The following is a 25,102-nucleotide window of genomic DNA, read 5'->3' on the forward strand; positions in this document are numbered from 1 at the left end:
TGAAAAACAAAAGGGAGGAATGTCTGGTGAGAGCCCACAGAGCTAAGGTAGTTAAGGCTATTTATACCTTAAATCATTTAACACTATCAGAAAATTCCCAGAACCCAGTCATTTTAAATCACTTTCTGTTACTACAATCATCTGGACATAAACTGTTGCCTAAGCCCAAGGTAATGGTGAAAGACCTTCTCACCAATAAGTGGGGAGGCCTGTGGAACCTCATTACTTGAGGAAGGGGATATGCCTGTGTTTCCATGGACACTGGAACACATTGGGTACCTGCTAGATGTGTCCATACTGCTCTACATCCTGCCCGAGACCAGAAGAAAAATCCTTCTGACAATACCACAACGGATGTGATGAAGAAGAGTAACCAGAACAACCTATTCACCTACCTCATGAAAATCTGAGACTTTTGAAAAGACAGTTCATTTAAAAACTCTGTTTGTTTACAAATTGTTTTTCTATTAAGTTGGGTTTTTTTTCTCAGAGTTCTAAAGGTTGAATGCTTTTTGTTTCATGTTTATAGAGTTAAGGTATAATCTCAGTTCTAAATATTTTTTTTTAGTTCAAAATAATGTTTTTTTAGTGTTAAGTTGTAACTACAAGTTGTTAGTTTACCTGTGGCATGTTAGCTTGAAGGATTGTAATCTTGCCTGCCAGCTCCCGGAAGTGAGTGTTGCAAACTCAGTTTAGTATGCAAAGCACGTTGTTAGCTGAGGATAAGTCACTTTGTCAAATTAAGTGGAAAACTTTATTTGAATTAGACCCATGCTGTCTCCTGTCACCCTGTCTGCAAAGGGCTCTTACAGTTGGGACAACAGAGGGCATTTTATATTTTTTAATTTAACCAAAAAGGGTGAATTGTCACACTGTTGTCACAGTACACCAGGACTGGACAAAGTAAATCTGACCATAACAGGAACCCAATTCAGCCAGCCTCATTCAAGATGAGAAGTATGCACACCACTGGCCAGGAAGCTGGGCAGAGAGAGGGATCTCAGCCAATAGCTGTATAGCCTGGGAGATTTGAATTGGGTATTTACACTTAAATACCCAGAACTCACTGTTCTGAATAATAAACAAGGCTGTTTGTCTCATGAGCACCTGGAGCACAGGTTGTGGAGTTTTCGTATCCCCACCCATGACTGGCACGTTATAAGAAGTGACAACAGATAGATACCCAGCATACATTATTGCTACTTCTAGCCTTGCTGCATTCTGCTGACCCTTTCTATTCTGTGTTTTGCAGCTCTCTTCTGAATAAAATATTCAAACAATACCTCTACTTTTCAGTTAAATGAACACTTGGTTTTTTGGGGGGGGGCTCAATTTTTTAAGATTATCTGTATTGTAAGATATCAAACTAAAATGTAGAGTCTTAATGAAATCCAAGACCTTTCTCAGATATATGCATTTCTGTCAGTATGATTTCTACTCTCTGTCTTACACTCTTTCATAAGTTTTTCTGATGAAAACGGGATAACCATCTGAATCCTTTCCTGTGTTCTTTGACTTAGCAATACCAGGGCAGTATATCTTCTGTCTTTTCCCTGAGTCTTTGATTTAAAAAAAGGAAGAATTGTAAGATCCAAATTGGTGCTGTTGTTCCTCTGAAGTATTTTTAAGACTTCTCATTGCAAAGGTTTTCAAGATGTCTAAGATCATGTGAATTCAGAAGAGTTCAGCTGAATCAGGCAGTGCATCATCTTACACTCCAACCTGCAGCAAAATTCGGTTGCTACAGGTACCAAATTCCTAATGTATTTATATGTCAACTGATTATACTGCACGTTACAGAGATGCCTTCTCAGGAAAGCACTGAGTTTGGAAATATGTTATCCAGTCATCACATCATAGAAAATAAACAGTTTGGTGATTAACCTGCTATTGTTGCACAGTTAATGTGTCGCTATTAAAAACAACCACAAAAACTGCTGGTTTGGGATCAAGTCCTTAGGGGCAAAAAAGCTGTTGGAGAAAAACAAGATTGTTACCTCCCCTGTACCCTCTGCCTGAAAAGTACCATTGGAAAATTTCCTCTAGTTCTTGCTCTTGCAGATCTTGAGCTCCCTCTAACCACTTGTTTTTGTAATGAAAACTCAACAGGGGTGTGTTTTATGCTGAACTCTTAAAATAATCAGCATTTCACATATGTTTAGCTCTGTGTCCCAGCATATTGAGGAGTCTTAATGGTGGGAGGGGAAATAAGAAAATACAGTGGAACCAAGAGATAAATAATAGAAAATACATTTGTAGTAGAAATAGCTCCTTTTTATTTCTTCCAAATGGAAAAATTTGAAAATAATAAGCTTTGAGTCACAAAGCATTATGGAAAGTTATGAAAAGTAGTGTTTACAAATTAGTTGTGTGTATGATAGATGGTGCAGTTATTGTGACAATTGCTATTTTCACTTTTTAATTGTTTAAAAATCTGATTATGGTGGTGTATGTTTTCTTTAGTTTTCACCCTCATGTGGTGGGACTCCATTCAACTACATAAAAGTAAAAATTACCTGAGAGATCGCTGCATTTGCATGTTAATAGGCATAGCATGTCCCACTTCATTAGTAAATAAAAAAACATTAATTAAAATGTTTCTATGTCCAAATATATACAGGATGACAGAAACAGGTTTTTGAAGCATACAGAGGAATGGTAGTTTTTTTTGCTAATCCTACCTAAGATGATACTTAGTAGATATGTACACTTTTCAAAGGTGAGTAGGGTAATGATTTCTTAAGTCAGCTCACATTATTATATTGTCACTTGTTATCACATGCAGACTGTGGCCAGAAGTATACTGCCACCAGGCAGTTATTTTGGATAAACTGTGTTCTTGCTGAGGATACCCTTAAGTAGAAGTACAGAAACATAGCTTTAGACAGTCCTCTAGCCAGAACTGTCCCACCAAGTAGTGCGTAAAGTAAAAGGAGTAATTTTTAGTGCATATTTGTTCTTTTCTTTTGTGCTGTGCATGGAAATGACCAGTATAAAATACTAGTACAAATTCACAGCATAAAGTACCACTAGTGCTGCTGCTGTTTAATAAATGTAAACTCAGCTGAGATGTGCATGTATGTTGTATTTTCATTCCTCAAAGAAACTGATCTATTTGTCCTGTAGAAGTAAAGTGAAGAAGTGACGAGGCAAACCTACATGTGCATTAAAAACCAAAAAAATGTAGTCTAGCCTTGCTCTGCATGGTAGAAGGTAATGCTGCCAGGTGGTCAGCTGCTGTCCTGCAGGTGCTATATGCTTCTTTAAGGAAATGAACTGCTTTTGCTTTATTAAAGCAATGAAAAGTCATTCAAACAAGTAGAACACCAGGAAGTGGCAGAATTAAGAGATTGAATTAGAAAAGTAGCAGTCATTCTTGTTTGATTAACAGAAAAATCACTAGTGGTATTGACATTCAGGAGTTTGTAGTTGCTTTAAGATATCTATATTCCATTGAAATGAATGGGTACTACTTTAGTACTACATTCAGATTTAACAGCACATTGATCTATTACCCATTTGAATTGTCATGGCTTCTATTATTGCTTTACAAAGCTAGACATTTATTTCACACAGTGAAATGTTAGTGTCTAAGAACTCCTCTTGACATCCTTCAGATTACAATGCTTTGAATCCCATTGCTATTGATTTCCTCAGTGTTAGTTTCTTGTGTATTTTCATGGCATCAAGTCCCAGTCTCATTGCCGGTGGAAGTTTTGAAGATGATTGTAGTAACATCTGATATTGATCTTCCAGATTAAACCCTTAAAATTAATATGGAAGGAAGAAACAGCCTATTCTGATAGTGTTCAGGTGACTGAATGTTTTCAGATGGAAAATGATGCTGCCTTTCCAACCACCACTTCAGCACAGGCGTAGTAATGGTAGTAGAGGAACTGAGTGGTTGCTTCCTCTAAGGTCAATGGAGGTCAGCTTCTCTGTGGAGAAATAATTTCATTTAAACAAAGATGCACCCATGTCTGAATGACTTTAAGAGAACTTTGTTCCTTGTCTTGTGTCACAGTAAAAACCTATCTGGGCTAAGTGTATCAGGGACTTGCGGGTTTCTTGCTATTAAAAGTAAGCTGTTAAGTTAAAAACATTTCTTAATTCCGTCTTCTGTTGCTCCTATTTGAGGTCTGAATATAAAATTGCATACTTAAATAATGTTTTCTATATCTGGATGACATGATTTATGGCTCCATTTGCCACTGGAGAATAGGAAAAATTGTGTCAATAAAGCAAGTTTCTGGCTAAGAACAGTCAGCTTACACAATCTTCTTATACAATCATCTGGGATCTGATACTACCAGAGTATCTTCATGACCTTCCAACAACATCCTTTATTGTGTTTAGAGCTTCCCCAGGAGTGGCCTGTTCTATGGTTAAGAACTTCCTTATGGTCCCTTGTGCTATGGGCAGAGACATGCTTGGGGAGAGCTTCATGCAACAGTAGGGTGACGCTGCCCCTGCCACGGCTCTCCTGGCCCTGGCTAGCTCCTGCTCCCTAGCCGCTGGCAGCGCCGGGAGTGGGGAACGGCCTGGGACCTATCTGTCCCAGACCGAACCTTCAGAGCCTGTTAGCCACCAAGCTCTGCAGTCTCAGGTGCGTCGTGGGTGCCCGATGAAGGCAAGGAGGAGGCTCAGAGTCCCAGGTTCTCTCCAGAAACCAGGCTTTATTCCAGGGTTGGGAAGGACTGGAAAGGTCAAGGGTAGGACGGTCTGAGGGAGGAGCACCTCTGTGCGCCCCAATTTAAGGTGGGGAGGGTACAAACACAGGAACCAATCAGGGCATCTCAGGGGAGGAGTTGGGGGGAGGGTTTACAATGTTGGGGACCAATAGGAATAACACATGGGAGGGGCGGCAGTCACAATGCCAATGGGGCTTCGAGTGAGGGATGAATGACAGGGAACATGCTGGAACAGAAAGTTGGGTTTACATTGATTGATAGGGTTTGGGGGCAGGAACAGGGTGATGGACAAGGAAGGTTCAGGAAAAAGGGGAGGGGTTTACAATACTGACAAGAGGGTAAAACCATTACAAAACATGGGGGGAGTAACAGCAGGAACAAACCATTAAAATTAATAACCAGAACAAAATAAGCAGACTGCAACAGTAGGGTATGACTGTAGAATGGAAACCACTCAGAATGCACAGTGTAAAATTGGGTGGAGAAGCCTCCTCACAACAGTTGCATGGCTGTGGAAGGTGATGTGTTATTTATGCATGTGCATATTTGACTTCATGTCTCCAGTGGTTTTGGGGATTAATAGCAAATGATACTTCAATTGCTCAAAGCAGTAGGAGAGTGAAAGATGCATATCTACTGAATGATTAATACTGTTATTGGGGGTTGGATGTTCTTCCTTTTGTTCCTTCTCACCTATAGAATTCTTTGCCCATTAATTGTGGGGAAACCTGATGGCTGGTACTTGTGTGCTTGAGAAACACAGGGAGTTTTGCTGGGCCCAGAGGGAGAGGGAGGGCAGGGGCAGGTGGGGGCTGGCTGGTTTCTTACGCTTGAGAGCTAGACACTCGGAGCTGTTGTGGTTTGGAGAAGGGAATTTGCCATCACCCCGACGGAGCTGCTGCTGCTTCTTCTTCCCTCTTCGTTGGTGGCCTCTCACCCCCTGTCCTGCCAGGACGTGTGGCAGTGCCAGGCACCGCCGCGAAGCTGCTGATACACCTCAGCCACCGGCCCAGGATCTCTGCTCATCCCTGCTGTTCCAGCTGAGTGTTCCTCAGAGCCCTGCAGGAGCACCGGGACTGACTGCCTGAGGGGGTTTGTGAAGCAAAGCCTCTCCTCCATTCTTTCCCATCTCAGCCGAGAAAGCTGTCACGGGGTCCCTGGTTCTGTTTTGTTATTAATGCTATAATAATTGTTGTTTGTTTGCCTTGTTTTACATACTAGTAAAGAACTGTTACTCCTATCCCCAGATCTCTTCCTGAGATCCTCTTGATTTCAAAATTACAGTAATTTGAGGGAGGGAGTCTAGATTTTCATTCCAGGGAGGCTCCTGTCCTCCCTAGCAGACATCTGTCTTCCAAAACCAAGACAACTGTAAAACACTGGAAAGCAAGATTCAGGTTATGAACTCTTAACAGGAAAGGTTGAGAAATTTTGGGCCACTGCTGTGTGACTCTGAGACAAACACCTGGGCAGAAATGATAAGATTTTCACCTTCTCAGCTTCTACCTTCTTGTGTTTTTCTCACTGTACGGACATCCTGTATTCAACAGCATCAAGATGTGTTTCCAGCTGGACTCCATCTTTCATCTGTCATCTATCTCTCAGCCAAGAGAGGAGTACAAAGTGCCACAACTGGCTTCTATGTCTCTGTAGCCAAGACATTGCAGTGCAGGCCCATGGTCATGAAATTCTCAGCATGGAAGTCCATTGCTGTCATGGGAACATGCATGGGGATGCACTTCAGCACCTGACATAAACACATGGAAGATTTGGTCTTCTCTCCATTTTGATAATGTCTTTATCTTTGGTAATTTTGCAAATGCTTAAGTCTACCCTACTTCATTCCTTATTTTAGAGTTTCCTTTGAGTTGCATCACCATTTAAGCACTACTTTATGTCAGTTTTCATACCTCTCTTTTTTCCACAGTTAAGAAGTTACAGATTATAAAGTGGGCTAATGCTGCAGTCGCTGTATGGGAAAAGTTGGTCATTGGTGTTCACTAAGAGTTAATAGAGATACTGCAATAACAGTATTATTAACAGGGTTATTTAACCTTTATAAATCAACCAGCAGTTGGAGATTTGCAGACTATTTTTAAATCTTCTGAGTCTATAGAAAAGGTGAAATACTTAAATCTTAATTTCGTGATCAGAAGGCAGCATGAAAGAGAAATTTATTCTCTAATAGCAATATCATGTACAACAATATAGATAAGAGATGGTGGATCTCTTTCTTAAATAATTTCCTTTCATGGGTTATACATGAACTAAAACCAAGGATGAATGAGAGGGTGGTGAGATTAATAAGGCCATATGCTTCAATGCCTTAAAAGTGATTGTAATAGTAATGAATGTCAATCAGTTGCTATTAAATGTAATGACCAGTCATTTACCACCTCATTAAAAGATCAGGACACCCGATTTGCTTTTATGTGAATAGAAAAACAAATAATAATTAAAATTTTCTGATAGGGCATTGCATTCTCTTGGGTTGTATTGGGGCACAGCCTAAGACATGAGGACAAGAAAATTGGTAGTGTCTGTAGGTATGTGTAAGAATTTTGTGTATATTTGTGTATGTACTGTGTTTTGTCATGATTTGTCATCAAGGAGAAGTACTGCTTTTTACTTATTTTAGTATTTGCTGCATCACCTGGATGTTTGTAAGGTTGTTTCCTACTTCATCTACTGGAGACTGAGGTTCAACAGTGCCATCCTGTGGATGATCCTAAAGATCTGAAAGCTCAACACAATAAATTCTTACAGAATATCAGATACTTTTTGTCTCTGTGCAATCAGAGAAAGCATTTCCCTCTGGTAGTCAGTCAGACTAATTACTACTTTTCTGTCCAGAAAATTAATAACCTAAACATATTATAACCAACGGGAAATTATTTCAAGCAAGCTGATGAGCAAGGTGCTTGTTAGTTTTATTCTGTTGCTGAGAAGTGTGATTTTAATCATCTTGGATTTTGCAGACAATGCCAAAATCAAAGGCAACTCCGTAAATTCAAGTAAGCACCCCTGTAATAACATATTGGGACATCTTTAGAGAAGATGGAAACTTAGATGGAAACTAAGACTAGTTAATGTTCATGTTTCATAACCAGAAAATACAAATTCCCAAACAACCTTGAAGATTAAACTGGATGATTGGAAAAACTGGGCACAATACTTCCAATTGCAGAAACAGAGGGGCAAGATTAAAGTATGAGGTTTTGTTAATTAAAGAGGAAATACTGCTCAGAATACTTGGGGAACCTTCTGTTCATAGAGTACATATCATGCCAGGAAAAAGTAAAGACCCATAAAACTTGCTCTTAATAGGGAGCAGCTGGAGGAAAAATGGGTAACTGCAGATCATAGTATTTCATACATAGATTTCATTTCACTTGCCTAAGCTAATTGTAAGGAAAGTGAATGGTGCTTGTTTGGAAATGAGCAGGGAAATAAAGAGCAAGCAACCTTCAGTGGAAGGTTCTGCTCACTTTTCAAGTCCCTGCTGTTTTGTGGTGCTGGAGGGGCAAGGGTATGCTGTCAAGGGGGTGCTGCCTTTGCCTGAAGGGTCAGGGGGCTGGGTGCAGCTCCAGGTTCTATGTTGGAAATCTCTTTGGTTTGCAGGAATTTCTCCTTTGCTTTCTCCATGCCTGTCACAGAAATTGCTCCTTTGCTTTCCACAGCTATAAGCCAGCTGTGTCACAGTACATGCCACTGGATGATTTGATTAAAATAAGGAAACACCAAGTCACAAATTCCAGCATTATTTATGGATAATTTAAAATGATGAAGTAATTTGTGGTTCCAAAGTCTTTGAAAAACACGTATTTATAGATTCCGTATATCTGTTTGCCAGGCTTACTTAAAAGACCAAAAAGGTGATCACCAGTGATAAGTCACATCATTAATTCCCACAAATATGGAAAGATAAATATGAATCATTCCCATTCTTTAATCAAAAATACAAATCATTCCAACTAGACTATTAGTTTAATACAGTTTTAAGGATTTAACTTTCATTTAACATATTTTGACAAAAAAAATCATCCAGTCTAACAAAAGCCTTGCATCTGTGTAGTTTTGTCCTTTTTAAAGTAGGCTAACCTGTTTTGAATATGGAAATTTTGAGATTGATGCCTTATTTTCAGGAGCTTCTACATTTAATTCTATTTTAAATGTATCTGCTATTAATAATTTTAAATGTAGTCTTCTGCAAGTGTTATTTTCTACTTATACTGTAAAGAAGGTAAATGGAAGAGAGCAATATTACCTATTCCTTTGTATACTCTGTGCTAATTGTTCTTAGCTCTCTGCTTATGTGGGTTCTTTGTGCTCTCTCAGCCATTTTTTCCATCTGTATTTTTTGCTCTAGTTCTTAACTTATGGTGTTCCTGGCCTGATTAACATATTTTAATTGAGGTATACTGTGAGGTACTATTTTTACTATTGCTTTTTCTCATTCTTTCTTTGTCTTGGAATGTTCTTTTGCTTTTTCTGATCACCAGCGTACATGGGGCGCTCACCTTCTGCACTTTCTGGCTGCAGTGAGACCCATTTCCCATTGTAGAAGCTTTTATGTTCATGTGAACAGAAATGATGCTTATGCATGGGGGTGTTTCCTGGTTCTGTCAACTCTGAATAGAGCCCTTTGGTTTGGATTGCACTGTGAGCACTGCTCACAGTCCTTCCTCCAGACGGGATCTGCTGTTCAAACTGCTGCTGGAAGCCAGCATTAGATCCAATCCATCCCATCAGGTAAGGGATGCATTAGGCAATTTGGGTGCTCCAGAGTGGCTGCAGGTGTTCATCCCCCCCACAGCAATGTACTCTGCTTTGTTCTGCATTTGGGACCACTTCAAACAGCTGTGAATTTGTGTAATCTCTGTGTGTATACATGCACAGCCTCTGCATGTATGTGTGCACATTCACTGCATTTATTGATAGAATTAACTGTAAATTTCCCAGTTAAATTAGAAAACTGATTTAGTCAAATTCTTTGTTTTAATGGAGTTGGATAAATACTCATCTGCCCTATGTGTGTTCTGTGGCCTCATAGTGACTAGCTTCTGTCACTGTCTTTACAGTACGTATATCATACTTCAGTTCAACCAATCCCTCTAAGGTGAAGGCATAAGATTTTAGTATTATTAATGCCTCATTTAATCTACTTAATGATCTTTTCATGTTATTTCGTCTTCTTTGTGATTTACCTTCCATGTCAGATAAAGATCTTATATAAGCTAAGTATTATGAAATAATAGAAATCTTTATTCTATTTGAATAGTCAGGATAAATGAATCTGGTAGAGAATCTGATGTTAAACAGGTGCAGCATCGCACATATAAAATCAGGATAAGTTCTCTGAACACTTAGATCTTAACAGATGTGTTCTTTTTGTCCATATGTTAAAATAAGGATTTTCTCTGAAAGTATTGACACAAACACTAACCAGTCTTGGCAAACACAAAACTGTGTTGTTTACACAGTATCAGCTGTGGTTATTAATTAACTTTAAATAAATGTGTGCATTAAATAGCTGTAAAGCACATATATGTATTAATTAAATCAGTTTTTGTCAGGAAATAATTTTTTTTGCTTTCTTGTTTACTGATGCCTAGACAAAGGAATGCTGCATCTTCAAAGCAATGTCTGTCAAACAGATTGTTCATCAGAACAACCATCACATCTTACAAAATACTGGAAATGTAGGTTGTGCTTTGCATAAAACATCAATAGAATTTAAAGCACTTGAAAGTGTATTGTAAATGTAGCAATGATAGCCTGTGCCTGTTCTCCATTTTTGTTTCTATTTTCAGGAGTTTCTTGGGAAAGATAATGAGTGATGTTGCAACACTGCAATCCCAGCAGATGTATCAGAGTGCAATTACAGAGTTATGGTTGTGGCAGCTAACCTGGGTCCACAAAAGCCCATAGTTTGGGAGTCTGGTAGTAGAGATTGAATTTATTATGACAAAGTTCATCTGTGGAAAAATTTCTTTCATTAGGAATGAAATTAAGTCAGTGACTGATTATCCAGGCCTTTCTCTGATCTGTTGAATTCTTCATTAGTATAGATGTGTGATTATATATGCTCTGGCCTGGTTCTGGTTCTACAGATCATCAAAGATACTGATTTTTTAAAGAATTTTTTTCTGAAACAATGTAATCTGGTAGAAATATAAGGAAAGCCAGTGGCTTGACAAAGGATATAAATACTGACACACTCAATCATTCTCATTTCTGGCCAGCTTTCTGTCTTTTTCCCTGCTACAGGATAATAAATACATGGAAACAAACTTCCTATTAGGCTGGTGAGTCTTCTGTAGGAGCAAAGCATTTTGCCTCTGTAATGAGTTAAATAGAGAGGTGAAGCCTTGTTACCATGTGCACCTGCAGCTAATCATGGAAACTTGGGACAGCCAGAAACAAATGCTAGGGTTTCTGCAAGATTTTTGTGGATGGAGGAGAGAGCATTTGACCTGGAAGCTGGGTCAGCATTCCCATTAGTTCTTTCATTTAAAAGCTGAAAATCTAGTATGAAGCAGGAAGAGTTCAGTCAAAAATCCATGGAGATGGCAAACAAGGGGGAAAGTCAAGGAGAAAACTGTTCCAGCTGCATCTGGGCGTAGATACCTTTTGCAACTCTGTTTTCCTGTTAGGTTGTTCCCTATGTGTCAGCACTATCCTAGAATGTGCCACATGAACCCTAAGTGAGGTGGTTTTGTGTCTACCACACCTATGGGAGAGCCCTAATCAGTGTCCTGTTTCCAAGGCAGGGTAACTAAAGACAGTCACAGAATGCATTGCATACAAACAAGGCTGAATATGTTAGGTTGTGATAGCGTTCAAGATAAATGCTTTGTGTCTGACGAATTTAGTTTTTACTAGGAAAATGGTACTGCTGTGTAACTTTTCAATTTGTTTTTTCTTTTCTCGATTTTGCTGCACTTCTTCTGTACTTTTTTTCACTCCTTGATTTCTCACTCCCCTTTGGGCTGAGCTCTTTTGGGATACTCTCTCACAGGAAGTCCTGTTTATCTCAGTTCTCTGGGTTCAAAGAAAACTCCCAAGCTCGTTAGAATCTTGTTTCTCGTGTTTATTAGGATGTTATTACAAAACTTGGCAGGTCTCCTCAGACTATCTGCAGAAGTTCAATTCACCGCAACCTGGCTCATTTTGCTCTGATGGTACAAAATGGCCCCGAATCACATGGCTGCCTCATTTTTATATCTATTTTTACCCTATTAACTACAAATACATGTATTGTTTTTATATTTTAACAAATAAGTTTTCTATATCTATTTAAGTAACTAAAACTGCAACTAACTTTCAACCAATCACTCTTTGTGCTTTTAAAAACTGCAGAATCATGAAGAAGAAGGAAGAAGAGCTAAAAGCTATGCCTTTTTTCCTCCATCTTTATTCCATGTATTAAACCCTCTAAAATCTATATTTTTCACCTCAGTGGCATACTAAACATTCTATTTCCTTCTACTTTTTTTTTTTTTATAAATCCTGGTTTACCCATGGATATTTGGAAGCCTTTCTGTCAGTGGCAAATAGGATTAATACTTTTTTGGAGAATAGGACAAACAGAGAAACGTCTCTCCATTTTTGGATTCCTACACTGCTGACTTTTGTCTTCTTTATAAAGATGTGCTAGCTGCTTCTGAAACGCTACCTGAAGCATAAACCTCAGACTGGATTTTAGCTTACCTGAAGATGACGATGATCTTTACATGATCTTCAGTCTAATTCCTAAGACAAAAGAATGTACAATTAAATTAAAATAAGTACGGAAATCTACCAAAAATTCTAACTCTATCCAGCTCTATCATGTACTTGGGAGACTTAACACTTGCAAGTTTGGGTGCTTTGAATAATAATGAATAGCAGGATATTTCAACAGGAGACTGGGGTTTCTGAGAAGATTTTTGCAATTTGCAGTGGTAAAAGATGTGTTCAAAATAACTGTTATGCAAGAGATTCCTTCTGGTTGTCATTTTTGGCCAAAGCCATGGAGCATTGCAGTTGTTTTTAAAGCAAGAATTATGAACCATACAGTAGGTAATACAGTGTAGTAGTCAGTGAACAGCTCATGGTGCATTCAGCAAATAGAGGCTCTGTTAGGGAAATGTTGATTTGAATTTCATGGATCATCCAAGCATAATAAACATTCAAAGGTCATGTTAAGAATATTTTTTTAAAAATTCATCTGATTTGACTTTTTCACTATCCAGTATTGGTAATAATACAATGTCAAGCAAAAAACAGTTTCTCTGAGTGTGACTAAAGCCAGATTCCATGTACAGTTGAAGAATAAATTGCCATACTTTTTTTTTTTCCTATTTACTGTTCATTTCCTTTATAATGTCATGGTGTAAGTGTGTGAGTCATAGCTTGAGCCACTGCAGTACATCTGTATTTTCTCAGAGTTATTTCTTTGAGTTTGTTACTCATCATCCAGTAAGTCTCATGCAGACTGTAACATACTAATTTGCTCAGTACAATTAGAATGAAATGGAAGTGTTTTGCTATTGGTCTTTGCTTGTTGTTAATTTGTACTGACAGAAAGTTGGATTGAAAAAGTCTAATACAGCTATCAGTTATTTCCTATTGCAGGAAATACCACTGTTACTCTTCCATGGAAGTATTTTAGAGCAGAACTCTCTTCCTTTCTCATTTTTTTCTAACCTTGTCTTTCTGACTTTTTAAAACTTTCTAGAAGAAATGCTGCTGTTCAGAGACTGAGTAGCAATACCGTGACTTAAGCAGGGCTCAGGCAATATTTATGAGTTCATTATATTAAGTCTACTACTGTGCTACTTGTTATCTTAACTTCACACAACATCATGGTAATAAATTTTTACAAGCTATGTAGTTGTAAAGTGCACCATAGTAATCACTATCATTCCTCTAATAAGTGATTTGATTTGTGTGCGTTTTGTGTTGTTCCAGCCTTGTGAGCTGTAACATCTCAGGGTAGAACCCTTCTTGTGATCCAGGTTAATGAACCAGCTGCTTTGAGTCCTCAGTTACAGATGTTCTCAGGGGGAGGGACACCTTCACCTCCCCACTCTGCTTCCCTTTGTAGTGCCTCAGGTTACCTGGTTTTCTTACAAGAGAATTACCTCTGTTGTGGAGATTTTCTGGAGCTCCAGGTCTCAACCCTTCTGCAGATGCCAAGTAGTTTTACTTGCCATGGAAGCACTGAGGTTGCTGAGTGTCTGTAATTTAGACACTGGCAATGCCAGCAGGGTGAGCAGTTGAACGTGGCTGCGCTGTGGCCTCCAGGTGGTCAGTTCAGGAGATCCGTGACCCACAGAAACTGAGGGCTTGTGCTGACCAAGCTTCAGAGAACTCTGGCTGTGGAGAGTCTATTCCTATTGGTTTGGATGGAGAGTCTGCAAATGAGAAACCAGGAAAGGCTTTGCTTTATGTTTTTTAGTATTTGTTTGATTGCAGACATGTTCCTTTTCCTTGTAATAGACTACCTGCTTGAAAGTCTATGATTTAAAGTACAGAATGTTACTCTTTCTGTGACTCTGAATCCTTATGCAATTGACTGACAGATGTAAACTTGAAATTTATTTTATTCTCTAACACAGCAGTGACTTTAGTCCAGCTACAGTTTTCATTGTGCAATACAAATATGCTAAGCCTAAAGTACTGCTGGCAGTTTATGTATAAAATTTGAGGATTAAGAAACCAATGCAAACAAAGACTCGGCTTTAAGAAGCAGTATTATTGGACTAGCCTCTTTCTGCTGTCACAATCAATGTGATGTAATAGAAGCCAGAACTTACAGGTGTGGTTTTAGCTGCAATAAGTACTATTAAGGCAATAGTCATTTGAAGAGGAAGTTTATCTTGTCTATTTGAAACATTAATCAGATTCCAAAAATGCCTCCTTTTTTTTGCACTGTATGTGTGATTTCCTTTTCATTTTTGCCTTCTAAATAACTGGTACAAATAATCCCTCTGATTTTTTTCAGCCCACCTAAGCCAGCGGTATTCATCTCCGGTGTCATTGCTAGGGTAAGATTATCAGTAAATTTCTCTCAATGAGCAAAACTACTGTAAGCTTTTCAGAATTACAACCAATCAGAACAAAATCAATATTTTTCATACCCCTTTCTCTTTTGTAAGAAGAGGCTTTGTATTTTCTATATTTGTGTAAGGCCCCTTGACCATTCTTTCTGGGTTTGTGTGAAACAGAAATTATTCATTGAAATAATTTCCACCATTTTTCTTTGAATTTTAGCACTTTAAGTTTATTGGATCATCTTTTTATATCTAAGCTAGATATTACTGTATTCATTTCCTTTGGAAGTGGCTGCATATTAAACTGCTGCTGTAGTTCAATCTGTGATGAGGAGCAACCCTCCTGCCTGTAAGGATACGTGCTTGAAGATAGCGCATTTCAGCTGCCATATGTGCTTTGAGGTACTTGAGATTGAGGGTGTTATTCCCTGGACTTTAAGAGCAGGCAGGACCTGTAAATCCTTAGTATTAATTAGCCATTAATCATGTAATGAGTAATTCGTTCATTGTGGCAGGGTTTTTATCATGGCTTTATGTGGTTACCTTACATCACTGGGGTTTGTAGTGTGGTTTACTGTAAGATGCTGTGGTTGTGTCAGATGCCATAGGTGGAAAGAATGAGCTGATGCCATTTTCCTTAGCCCATTAGGAATGGGCAGATGGCAATATTAGGGGAGGGAAGGTAGAAAATGTTGATCCAGTCTGAGGAGAGCAGATCTTTGAAAATTGGTAGCGAGTTGTAGTAGAGAAAAAACCACAAAATGTAACAAGTTAACACAGTGATTAAAACAAAACCAAAACAAAATAATGTAAGGTTGTTGCCCTATGAGCTACTGGAATCTGGAATAGCCAGAGTTTCTGGACTATGATGTTTTTGTCCCACTTTATGAAGGGGGAAGTGTAGTGCTGTTGTCCCCCTGTCACTGAATACTGATAGTATTTGTTTCCTGTTGCTTTTTGAAAGCCTCCTAGGACTGACCCTAGAAATGGCAATGGTAAATAGGTGACATATAGGTAACTCCTGGAGTGAGACTGCCCAACAGAAGCACCTGAGAGCTAACACTAGCAGATCTAGTTAAAAGAGCATGTTAAAGTTAAAATCCAGCCATCCCTAAAATTGGAATCATAAGTAGTTTTAGATCCTGCTTTCTTCCTAAAGAACTGGCATTGTTCAGTCTGGAAAAGAGAAGGCTTTGGGGTGACTTAGCTGCAGCCCTCCATTGCCTGAAGGGAGCCTACAAAAAAGACTGAGAGAGTCGAATTTCAAAAGCATGGAATGACAGGATGAGGGAGAGTGGATTCAAACTGAAAGAGTAAGTTTAGATCAGATGTTAAGAAAGATTCTTTACTGTGGAGGTAGTGAGGCACTGGAACAGGTTGCCCAGAGAAGTTATGGATGCCCCATCCCTGGAATTGTTCAAAGGCAGGTTGGATGGAGTCCCGAGTGATCTGGTCTAGTGGAAGACATCCCTGCCCACGGTATAGATGTTGGAACTGGATGATCATTATTGTTCCTTCCAAATCAGGCCATTCTACAATTCTGATTCCTAGAGCAGGCTTTTTGTTCAGGTATTTTTCATGCTGCCTTAACTTACTTTTAAAATAGTCTGTTCTTGCTAGTGGCTTGTTGAAAACCAAACACATCTGAAGATAGGAATATTTGGGGTTTTTTCCCCTATGGTCACATTAAGATTCTTTATTATTGGATAGTGTGTGTAACTGGAAGAAGTGAAGCTTGCATAAGAAAAATTTTGAAGTTGGCTAAAAGAATAAAAACATAGAATGTGTACAGGGGGACTCCAAAGTAGCATGCAACACTGTTTTCCATCTGATTTTCATGTTTTTTAGAATTTACATCAATTAGAACTGGCAAGTACACTTTTAAGATTCCTGAAACTTTTCCTGCTGTGTTCTCCAAACAGGGTGATAAGGACTTCCCTCCAGCTGCAGCTCAGGTGGCTCATCAGAAACCACATCCATCAGTGGAAAAGCTTCCACACCCACAGCATGTCAAACAGCACATCCACCAGCCTCGCAAATGAGCTCCCCATCAGGATCTCTGCCAAACTGCTCTCAGTGAATAAGTTTGCAAGAGAAGACAAAAATCCTTTAGGATTCACACTGTCAAATCTGTAAAATTGACATCTAAAATAATATGCTGTTTCTTTTACTTTAATTCTCAAGGGTTAATAAAAATGAAGACGTTCAGTTGCTATCCTAGATGGAAAATTCTGTATTGAGTATTTGCTGATCAGGGGTGCTTTTTTATAAGATTTTCTTACTGTCAAGATAAAAACTTTAGTATGAGTAATATGATTAATGAGCTTAAAAATTGTACTTTTAGTTGTGGATTCATAATAGCAGATAGTTAATGTAGCTTTTATGCTAAGCCAGTAAGAAAGAACAGCCCTTCACTGTCTGGAGGGAGTTTGTTGGGTGTGTTGAGACAGAAGTTAGTGGTTGATTATGTAGTTATGTCTGATTATGATTATGTAGTTAGTGTCTTGATTATGTAGAACCCTTACAGCCTTCAGTATCCTACAGTGTTACACCCCAGTGCCCTCTGGATTCAACCAGGGAGATGATGAAGGGGCTCCCATGCATTCTCAAGTGAGCAGAGATCCAGCTGAATTTTCTTTATACTCCTTTGCACTCTCACAGTCTTGCTGAGATTTTTCCCTCTGGTGGTCTGTGAGTATGGAGAGGAGAGAGAAATCAGAAATACAAGAACACTGCTTCTGTAGACAACTCATTTGCAATCTCATGAGTCTCACTGGGGACTGTATTTTTGAGGTGATGATTTCACATTCCAATACCAAGCTGAAGGAATTTGTGAACCTTCATATTGAACTTAAAATAAGTTGGTGAAAAATCTGTTTACTTTCTTAAATTTAGAATTTGAGATCACCTTTTGAAGTTGAGATACCATGAATAAATATGTTTATGATCCAACCTCTTTTGCGCATCGTATTTTTTTCCTAGTCTTCTTATTCTGAATGACAGTAGTGATATGAGGAAGTGAAAGGAAAATTATTTCCAAATAGAGCAATTGTTTTATTTTTACCACATAATTAAATCATTTGGTTTCTCAGTTCAGAATAACTTAGCTCTATAAGTTTCCTTCCATAACTCACCTCTGTAAAAACCTGGAAAAAAATTTTGTACATTCTACCTATTTTATTGTGTTCTTCTGTTTTTAACTGACTACAAATACAATGCAACCTTTAAAACCTCCAGGCTTATAAAGTTTTAATGATGTCAAAAACATGAGAGATAATGCTGCAACCATTCATCTGGCAGATAAGTGAAAGTTTAGGGTTACTTGGGGCTTTATTAGTGTATTTTTGGTTAAAAAACAGTAAAGAAAATTTAAAAATTATTATTTTTAAAAAATTCTGCAGATTTAATAATTATTTCCCGAGTAGCTGATTTAAAACAACTGCAACAAAATACTGGAAAATATGGCCCATTTCACAAGTGGAATAACTCACTTCATGTGGGTGCGAGGGACCTGACATTTCCATCTCTTTATAGGCTTGAAATGGAAATGATGTTTTGCAAATTATTTGCATGGATATATTTATTTGAAACCCAAGGAAGGATGTACAATCTATAAATACAGTCCTTACTTTCAATTTGATTAGAAACTATACTTGCCTTAAGGAAAGAATGTTTATAAGAATTATTCTGTATTAGAATATGTGTAACTTTTCAAATCTGCTTTCTGTTTCTGATGTCGGTGCAGCAGAGGCCTCTTTTGTTCTTTCTTATGAGTGTACAAGGGATTCACACCTGAGCAACTCATTCATTGTTGAGCCTCTTGGAACCTCTGCAGAAGATGATTTGCTGGCAGGAATGTTTGCAGACTAAGGACAGGAGGTGGTAGCCGTCCATGTGCGGCATCGGCAATCATCGCAGTCAGTTCTGGTACCTGCTGGCCTGAGGGGGAGCTGGGTGGGATTCATCTTTGCCTCGTGCTGTGCCTGCATCTGAAGCAGGTCGGTGGTGTTGCAGTCAGGACAGTCAGCAGAGTTTAGGTATGGCATCATTGACCAAAGGGAAGGCTCTTTCAGGTTGAGCTCAATCACTCTTGGCTCCATTGACAGCAGTGGAAAACTAAACCTCAGTGTGGATGCACATGGTGAGATTGGGCTGGGTACCTTGGCTCCATATCTTGTAATAGGTAGAAATGGTTCTGAAAGCTGTACCACATCCTTTCTGACAGTAAAAGTAGGAGGATGGACACTTTCAAATTACAAACTACTGCTCCTGGTTGTTAATGCAATATATACAGCATACATAGATAATACCTGAGTTTTGTCTTTGATTACTTAGATAGATGTGTTTGTACAATGAAGTATGGCTCTTAAGATAGCTTTTAGAATGCTGAAAATCATACATGATTAGAAAATGTCTCTGAATGAAAGCATATAATATATTGTTGGGAGGTATCCATGTTTATACATGGATACCTCCCAACAATATTTTAGGTGTCCTTACCCAAGCATTATCGTGTCCAAAATAATCATAACTGGTGAACTGAATTTCTTACCGATGGTTATTGATACTTTTTAAATATGTTACAATAGCATATAAGGACAGGAGATGTTCGGATGTTACCTTGAAATAACTGCAAAAGAAATTTTCTGTAATTGTCAATGTGGCAATAATGCAACAATAAAGCATGAAGTTGTATATTGGGCTATTTTTTCTCTGTAAGTTCATTGTAAATCAGGAGGATGCAGCTTTGTGGGATTTATGGGATTTTATTACAGACTGCTGCATGGCTAATCAGCATTTTATAGACAGTGAAATTTATTATGAAGTTTTATGACACAGTGGATGTGCTGTTTTGAATAGTTCAGTCTTACATAAAATAAAAAGTAGATGCTACCAGCTAGAATGGGAGTTGCTGTTTTCTACTATGAAATTGGAGAAGCTTGTTCAGCCCCTATGAAGCTAGAGAATCTAAGCCTGGTAATAAACCAGGATGGTAAAGGAAATAAAATGTAGCATTTTCCGTTGCTTTCCAAGTTCTGGTCTTTCAGAAAAAGCAAGTATTGTAATCACAAGAGATGACAAGCTTTTCATAAAGCTGCAGTTAACATTACATAACACATTCTGTAACATAAGTGATTTGATGAAGAATATGGAGGAATTGCCGCAGTGTTTCTGGGACCTTTCTGATACTTTGGGCATTCTATATTTAATATATGTGTAGTGTGTATATAATACAGCAAATATATTTGATACAGTGTAGAGGTGGTAGCTACTGCCCAGGGACTGTTGCAGCGTTATGTCCTTAGACTCTGTGCTCACATAGTCAGTCATAGAATTGCTTAGGTTGGAAAAGACTCTTAAACATTGAGTCCAAGCATTAACCCCGCACTGCTAAGTCTACCATTAAACCCGAAAAGCCACATCCACACATCTTTTAAATACCTCCAGGAGTGCCCAGTTCCCTGGGCAGCCTGTTCTAAAGCTTGACAACCATTTTGGTGAAGAAGATCTTCCTCATACTCACTCTAAACCTCCCCTGGCACAACTTCAGGCCATTTCCTCTTACGTTACCTTGTCACTTGTTACCTTGGAGAAGAGACCAACCCCACCTTGCTACAACCTCCTTACAGGCAGTATGCCAATATGGGTACAGTTTTACAACAGGGGGATATGTTGCTGGTCAGAGGCTGCAATGATATAAAGAATTAAGAAGATGAATCTCTGTTTTAATTTAAATTCTTTGCACACCACCCTCTTGCAAGATAAAGACATTTAATTATAACTGGTTACAGCTAACATTATCTGCTATATAAGAATGCAGAGGGATGCAGATCACAGTGACTGGCTGGCTCAAGAATAAACTGAGTCAAGTCTGCAGCAGTAAGTCGTGGGATTTCTTCAGCAGATGAGTAAAATAAATCAGCATGTAGCTGTAACCTTTGCTAAGTGCTGTGCATGATTCTATTGTATAAAATTAATAAAGGTAATTTCTTGGTAATGTGGAGGGTTTGTATTTTGCTTGTCCCTATGTTTTTGTGTCTCCTTCAAGAATGTGCATTCATTGATTTTCTTCATCCCCCTCAGAGAAAAAACTGCAGCTAGTGTATACTATTCCTTGAATTATAAAATGGAAGCAACTAGCATTCAGATATAAGGCCTGAGAGGAGAGGTGGAGTGCATTGTATTTGACAAAGCACTCTGTGAACAAAGAAGTAATTTCTATTGCAATGACTATTTTCCTTCACTTCAGAATGCTGATCGGAGGTGAGAAAAAGAATGTGATGCATTTTTCTGGGAACGTAATTTATTACTATTTGGAGCTGACAGGCATGCATGGTTGCTGATGATTTTCTGCAAATCACAAATGCTGTCAATGACAAAACTGAAATGCAGCATACTAAAGCCATGGCAAGCATAGATCTTGCAAGTGACCTTGAAAGAAGCCCTGTTACATAATCTCTGCTTTCTAGCTTACATTGGAGGTATTTTTAGAAAACGTGAATGTCTATCCTCCTTTCTGGCAGAGAAGTGGCAGGTTATGAAGGTGTGTAAAATGAGTTCTTACGAGCCATGTGTAGTAGCTGCTCAGGTGTCAGTGGATATCTGATACCATGTTAAGATGGATAGTGACATCACTTTGTTACATGTAGTGAAGTGAGTGACCTGGAGAGCACAGCATTGAAATCACAGTTTCCAAAGCACAGAATACTCTGAGTCAGAAGGGATTCACAAGGATCCAACAAGTGAATGGCCCATAGGGGGACTGGACCCACAACCCTGGTGTCATTAGCACCATGCTCTGGCCAACTGAGTTAATCTCAGGGTCACAATGGAACCCACTTGGCTTCTCTCTTAAACCAGAAGTGCCTTTTGAAATACAGAACAGTGGATTTAGTTAAAATGAAAGTTAGCCACGTTTCTGTATGCTGATAGCAGCTGAAATGACAAATACCTTGTCAAATTTCAAATGCGCCTGAAACCACGTGTTCAGTTCCTTTCAGAGTAAAATTTCACCAAGTGTGTCAGTGTTCGGGTCTGAAGGGAGACATTGCCTTTTTTGCTTGTTTTATGCTTGCTTGTGAACTTAATGTATTTAACTGAAAACTTTGCTTGCTATTTAAAACAAAATGCCTTATTTCTGTGCACCTCATCTTAAGCTATATTTAATTTTTGAAGTGAGGAATATAAAGGTCGTCTTGCTTTATCTTTTGGAGACCAGCAGATTGGGGCACATGCCAGTGGAATGTTGCACACTTTATTTTACTTTCTAGTGTATTTAAATCAGCAGTGAACAGGAGCTGTGATTAGAGAAGTAAAGCCTTAAATATTAAAAGCAGAACAGTAAATGGATCAGCACAGAAGTAAATTCAGTTGTGCTCTGTAAAGCTGTTGTTGGAAGATGATAAGAGAAAAGAAGAGCTATCATATTATTTCAGAACTGTATACTGGCCATTTCTTATGCTGCTCAGTGACCTCAATTTCCCCTGCTAATTATATACTGAGAGGACAATTTTTTGATCCATAAATCTACATGTCCTTGAATTTTTTTGTGTGAAAGAGGCCTTTGGATGAAGGAAATCTACAAATGCAAGTGCATTTTGATAAATTCTGATTCTTCTAATCTACAATGTTAAACATAAAGAAATATATATTATCTCTCTTCACTGCAAAAGGCAGCATGTATGTGCATATAGGATGTAAAACTAAGACATACTCTAGTTGAACTGAGACCTAATTAATATTCATGTGCATGTCTATGTCCCTACAATGAGAGAACAGTTAGTTTTAAAAAATAGGATGCAAGATTTCCTTCATCCCAGAGGTGTTAAGCAATGGGAAATCAGATTATTTGGACCATGTAGTTTGGGTGAACACCTTTAACACCCTTTTTTCAGGTAGCTAGTGTTGCATCTGAGTTGCTAATAAAAACAACCCACATAAAAAGCTGATTCCTTAGCTAATTCTTTCCCTCTGGACAAGAGATAATGAATAGAAAATGCAAGAATTCTCCTTTTAGGGCCTGATTTATTACCCAGAACGCAATAAACATTAGCTTGCTGCTGATGTGACAGTTGTGACAGCTGGAGGGGTTTGGAATGAAAGGCTGAAGCCTTAAATGAGCCTGTCAAGTGAGCTTGTTATGAGGATCTTGGTTAAACACTCAGACTTTGCTTTTTGTGGCCCCAAAGAGCTTCTGCAACATCTACACTGAAAAATTCAGTGTTAGAACTGTTCTTTGTATGCCAATGGTTGGCTCACCACCAGTCAGTAGTGGCTAAGGTAAATACTTATAGAAACTATAGAGCTTGATCTCTTGTGATCCATGATACTCCTCTCCCCTAGATGCATATGTTTAGTTTATTTGTGCACCTGGTTTTGTACCTGGCTGTCATGGTGTGCCATCCCTGTGTGTCACTCTCAGATGACTGGTCCTTCATGATAGGAATGACTTCGTTAGTGGATGCAGGAGAAAAGACAGAATCTTTAAAGACAGAATCTATACATTAAAAAGCATGGAAAATGTTAGCAATGACATCTGTAACCATGTGACCCCCACTGGGACATTTAGGATTCCCACAAGTGTGGGTTCCTTCAAGGCAGGTTACTTTCCCATCCCATGCAGGCCACCAGTCTTTTAGGATTTCTACTTTGTGTTTGTAGTCCTATTAACTTCAGTGATAGTCTCCAAGGAATTAAGGTAAATTCAGATTTATTTTGCAGGATTGAAGAGTCAAAAAAGGTATTTTACATGAGGTAGAGACCTCCAAACATCCCTCTTTTCAGACACTGTCAATCTGAAAAGTGGTGGAGAAGTCTTTTGGGCAGAACCTTTCCTTTATGTGTTGTGTTTGTGGAGTTCTGTAGAGGGATGGTGGTGTTACAGAGCTATGTCCCATCTTCAGTTCTGCAGCTTGGTCACTACTAAGCTACTTTTTAAACATTGATTTCTGGGCTTTTTCCTTACAAATGTGTTATAAAGCTCTGGCCTCAGGCCATGGAATGTAATTTGTCATGCAAAATATGACACTAGACTGTTGTTTTGTAGGCCCCATGAATTCAAAAATAGGGGACTGGAATTCAACAGAGCTCCTTGAAAGAAGGAGCACCTGTCTGTGCAGTGCTCCTTGCTGGAACAGCAAGTTTAGAAGAAAAGATTATATGAGGGAGAATATGAGTTATTTTGGAAACAGTCAAACAAAATGCTTCAGAGTAAATTAGCTTATGAAATAAAAAGGGGGGTAAGAATAACTGTTCTAACACACAGGTGTACATGTACATCTAAACATATATACGTTGTATAATTCAGTATACTTGATTTTAATAACTAAGGGGAAAATATCCTAACTGTTTATTTATTAGTAAAAAAGTGTACAGTCTGTTTCAGCAGAAACAAGCATAAGCCCAATCAGAGCTCCTTTTTGAGGAATGATATAGACATTAGATATAAATGTATATTTTAAAAATTATATCCTTTGTTTATTTACAAAAGCAGTCCCAGTGTTACTGCTCTGCAGTTTCTCTTTTACTTATCTGTTGCTTTGCCTTCAATCAAGCAAGACTGCAAAACAATTGGCAAGATGTCAGCCCAGCCTGCAGGTGCTATTGAAATGCCTTCAAGAGTCAGAATCAAACAGAAACTTCACTCTTGATGTATTGTGCTCTATGTTCTGAAAATACAAATGTTTCTGTGGCTGAGATTATAGAGTGAAAAGCACTTGAGGAAGAAGAGCTGTACCAATTACAGAGAAACAATTCTAAATAGCATTAGTGACCCAGTACTAGTACTCTAAAAGGTGGCTGAGTAAAGATGGCACCTTCATATTCATTTTGAGCACTGCATTTTGATAGCTTAGGATTTGTACTCAAGGTAAAATGCTAGGGCCAATGTAAATGGAGAATATCACTTTGATAGCATTATAGTTCTAGTAGGTAATACGAGCTACAGGGAATGAATATGAGCCCTGTATATTTTTTTCAGGCATGTTTGCTGGCATTAATAAACAGAGAGATGAAGACATTTTGCCTTTCATCAGCTGTGCAGCAGAAGCTCTTCAAGTGTAAAAGGAGAGGTGAACTTGCTTTTATTCTGCAAACTTAATAGAAATGCTTCTTAAAGTGAAATCTTCAATCCCTGTGTGCCTGGAGTCACTGAGAGGCAGCGGTGTCTAACGTGTAGGCCTGCATCATCTGCTGGCATCTCACTCCCCAGTGCTGCCAGTCTCAAGGACAGTCTGTCATGACACATCATGGTGTAATAAATTAATATATGAATAAAAATTCGAAAGGTATAAATAAGATATATGTATTTGTAATAATATAAAATACAAAATGTAAAAAGTCCTTCTCGAGGTCGGGTCGGGATTTTCCTCC

General features: G+C 38.5%; 1 protein-coding gene across 1 annotated transcript in view; it reads left to right on the top strand.

Moving 5' to 3' along the window:
* DAP (death associated protein) overlaps window positions 1-19,426 on the top strand; it is a 61,184-nt gene extending 41,758 nt beyond the window's left edge. Inside the window, exons 3-4 of the mRNA XM_015615024.2 lie at window positions 14,683-14,725; window positions 16,654-19,426. Coding sequence (XP_015470510.1) covers window positions 14,683-14,725; window positions 16,654-16,773 — 163 coding nt within the window. The 3' untranslated portion in view covers window positions 16,774-19,426. The remainder of the gene's footprint in view (window positions 1-14,682; window positions 14,726-16,653) is intronic.
* The last annotated feature ends 5,676 nt before the right edge of the window (window positions 19,427-25,102 follow it).

The sequence above is a fragment of the Parus major genome, chromosome 2 (assembly GCF_001522545.3).
Source record: "Parus major isolate Abel chromosome 2, Parus_major1.1, whole genome shotgun sequence".
Lineage (NCBI taxonomy): Eukaryota > Metazoa > Chordata > Aves > Passeriformes > Paridae > Parus > Parus major.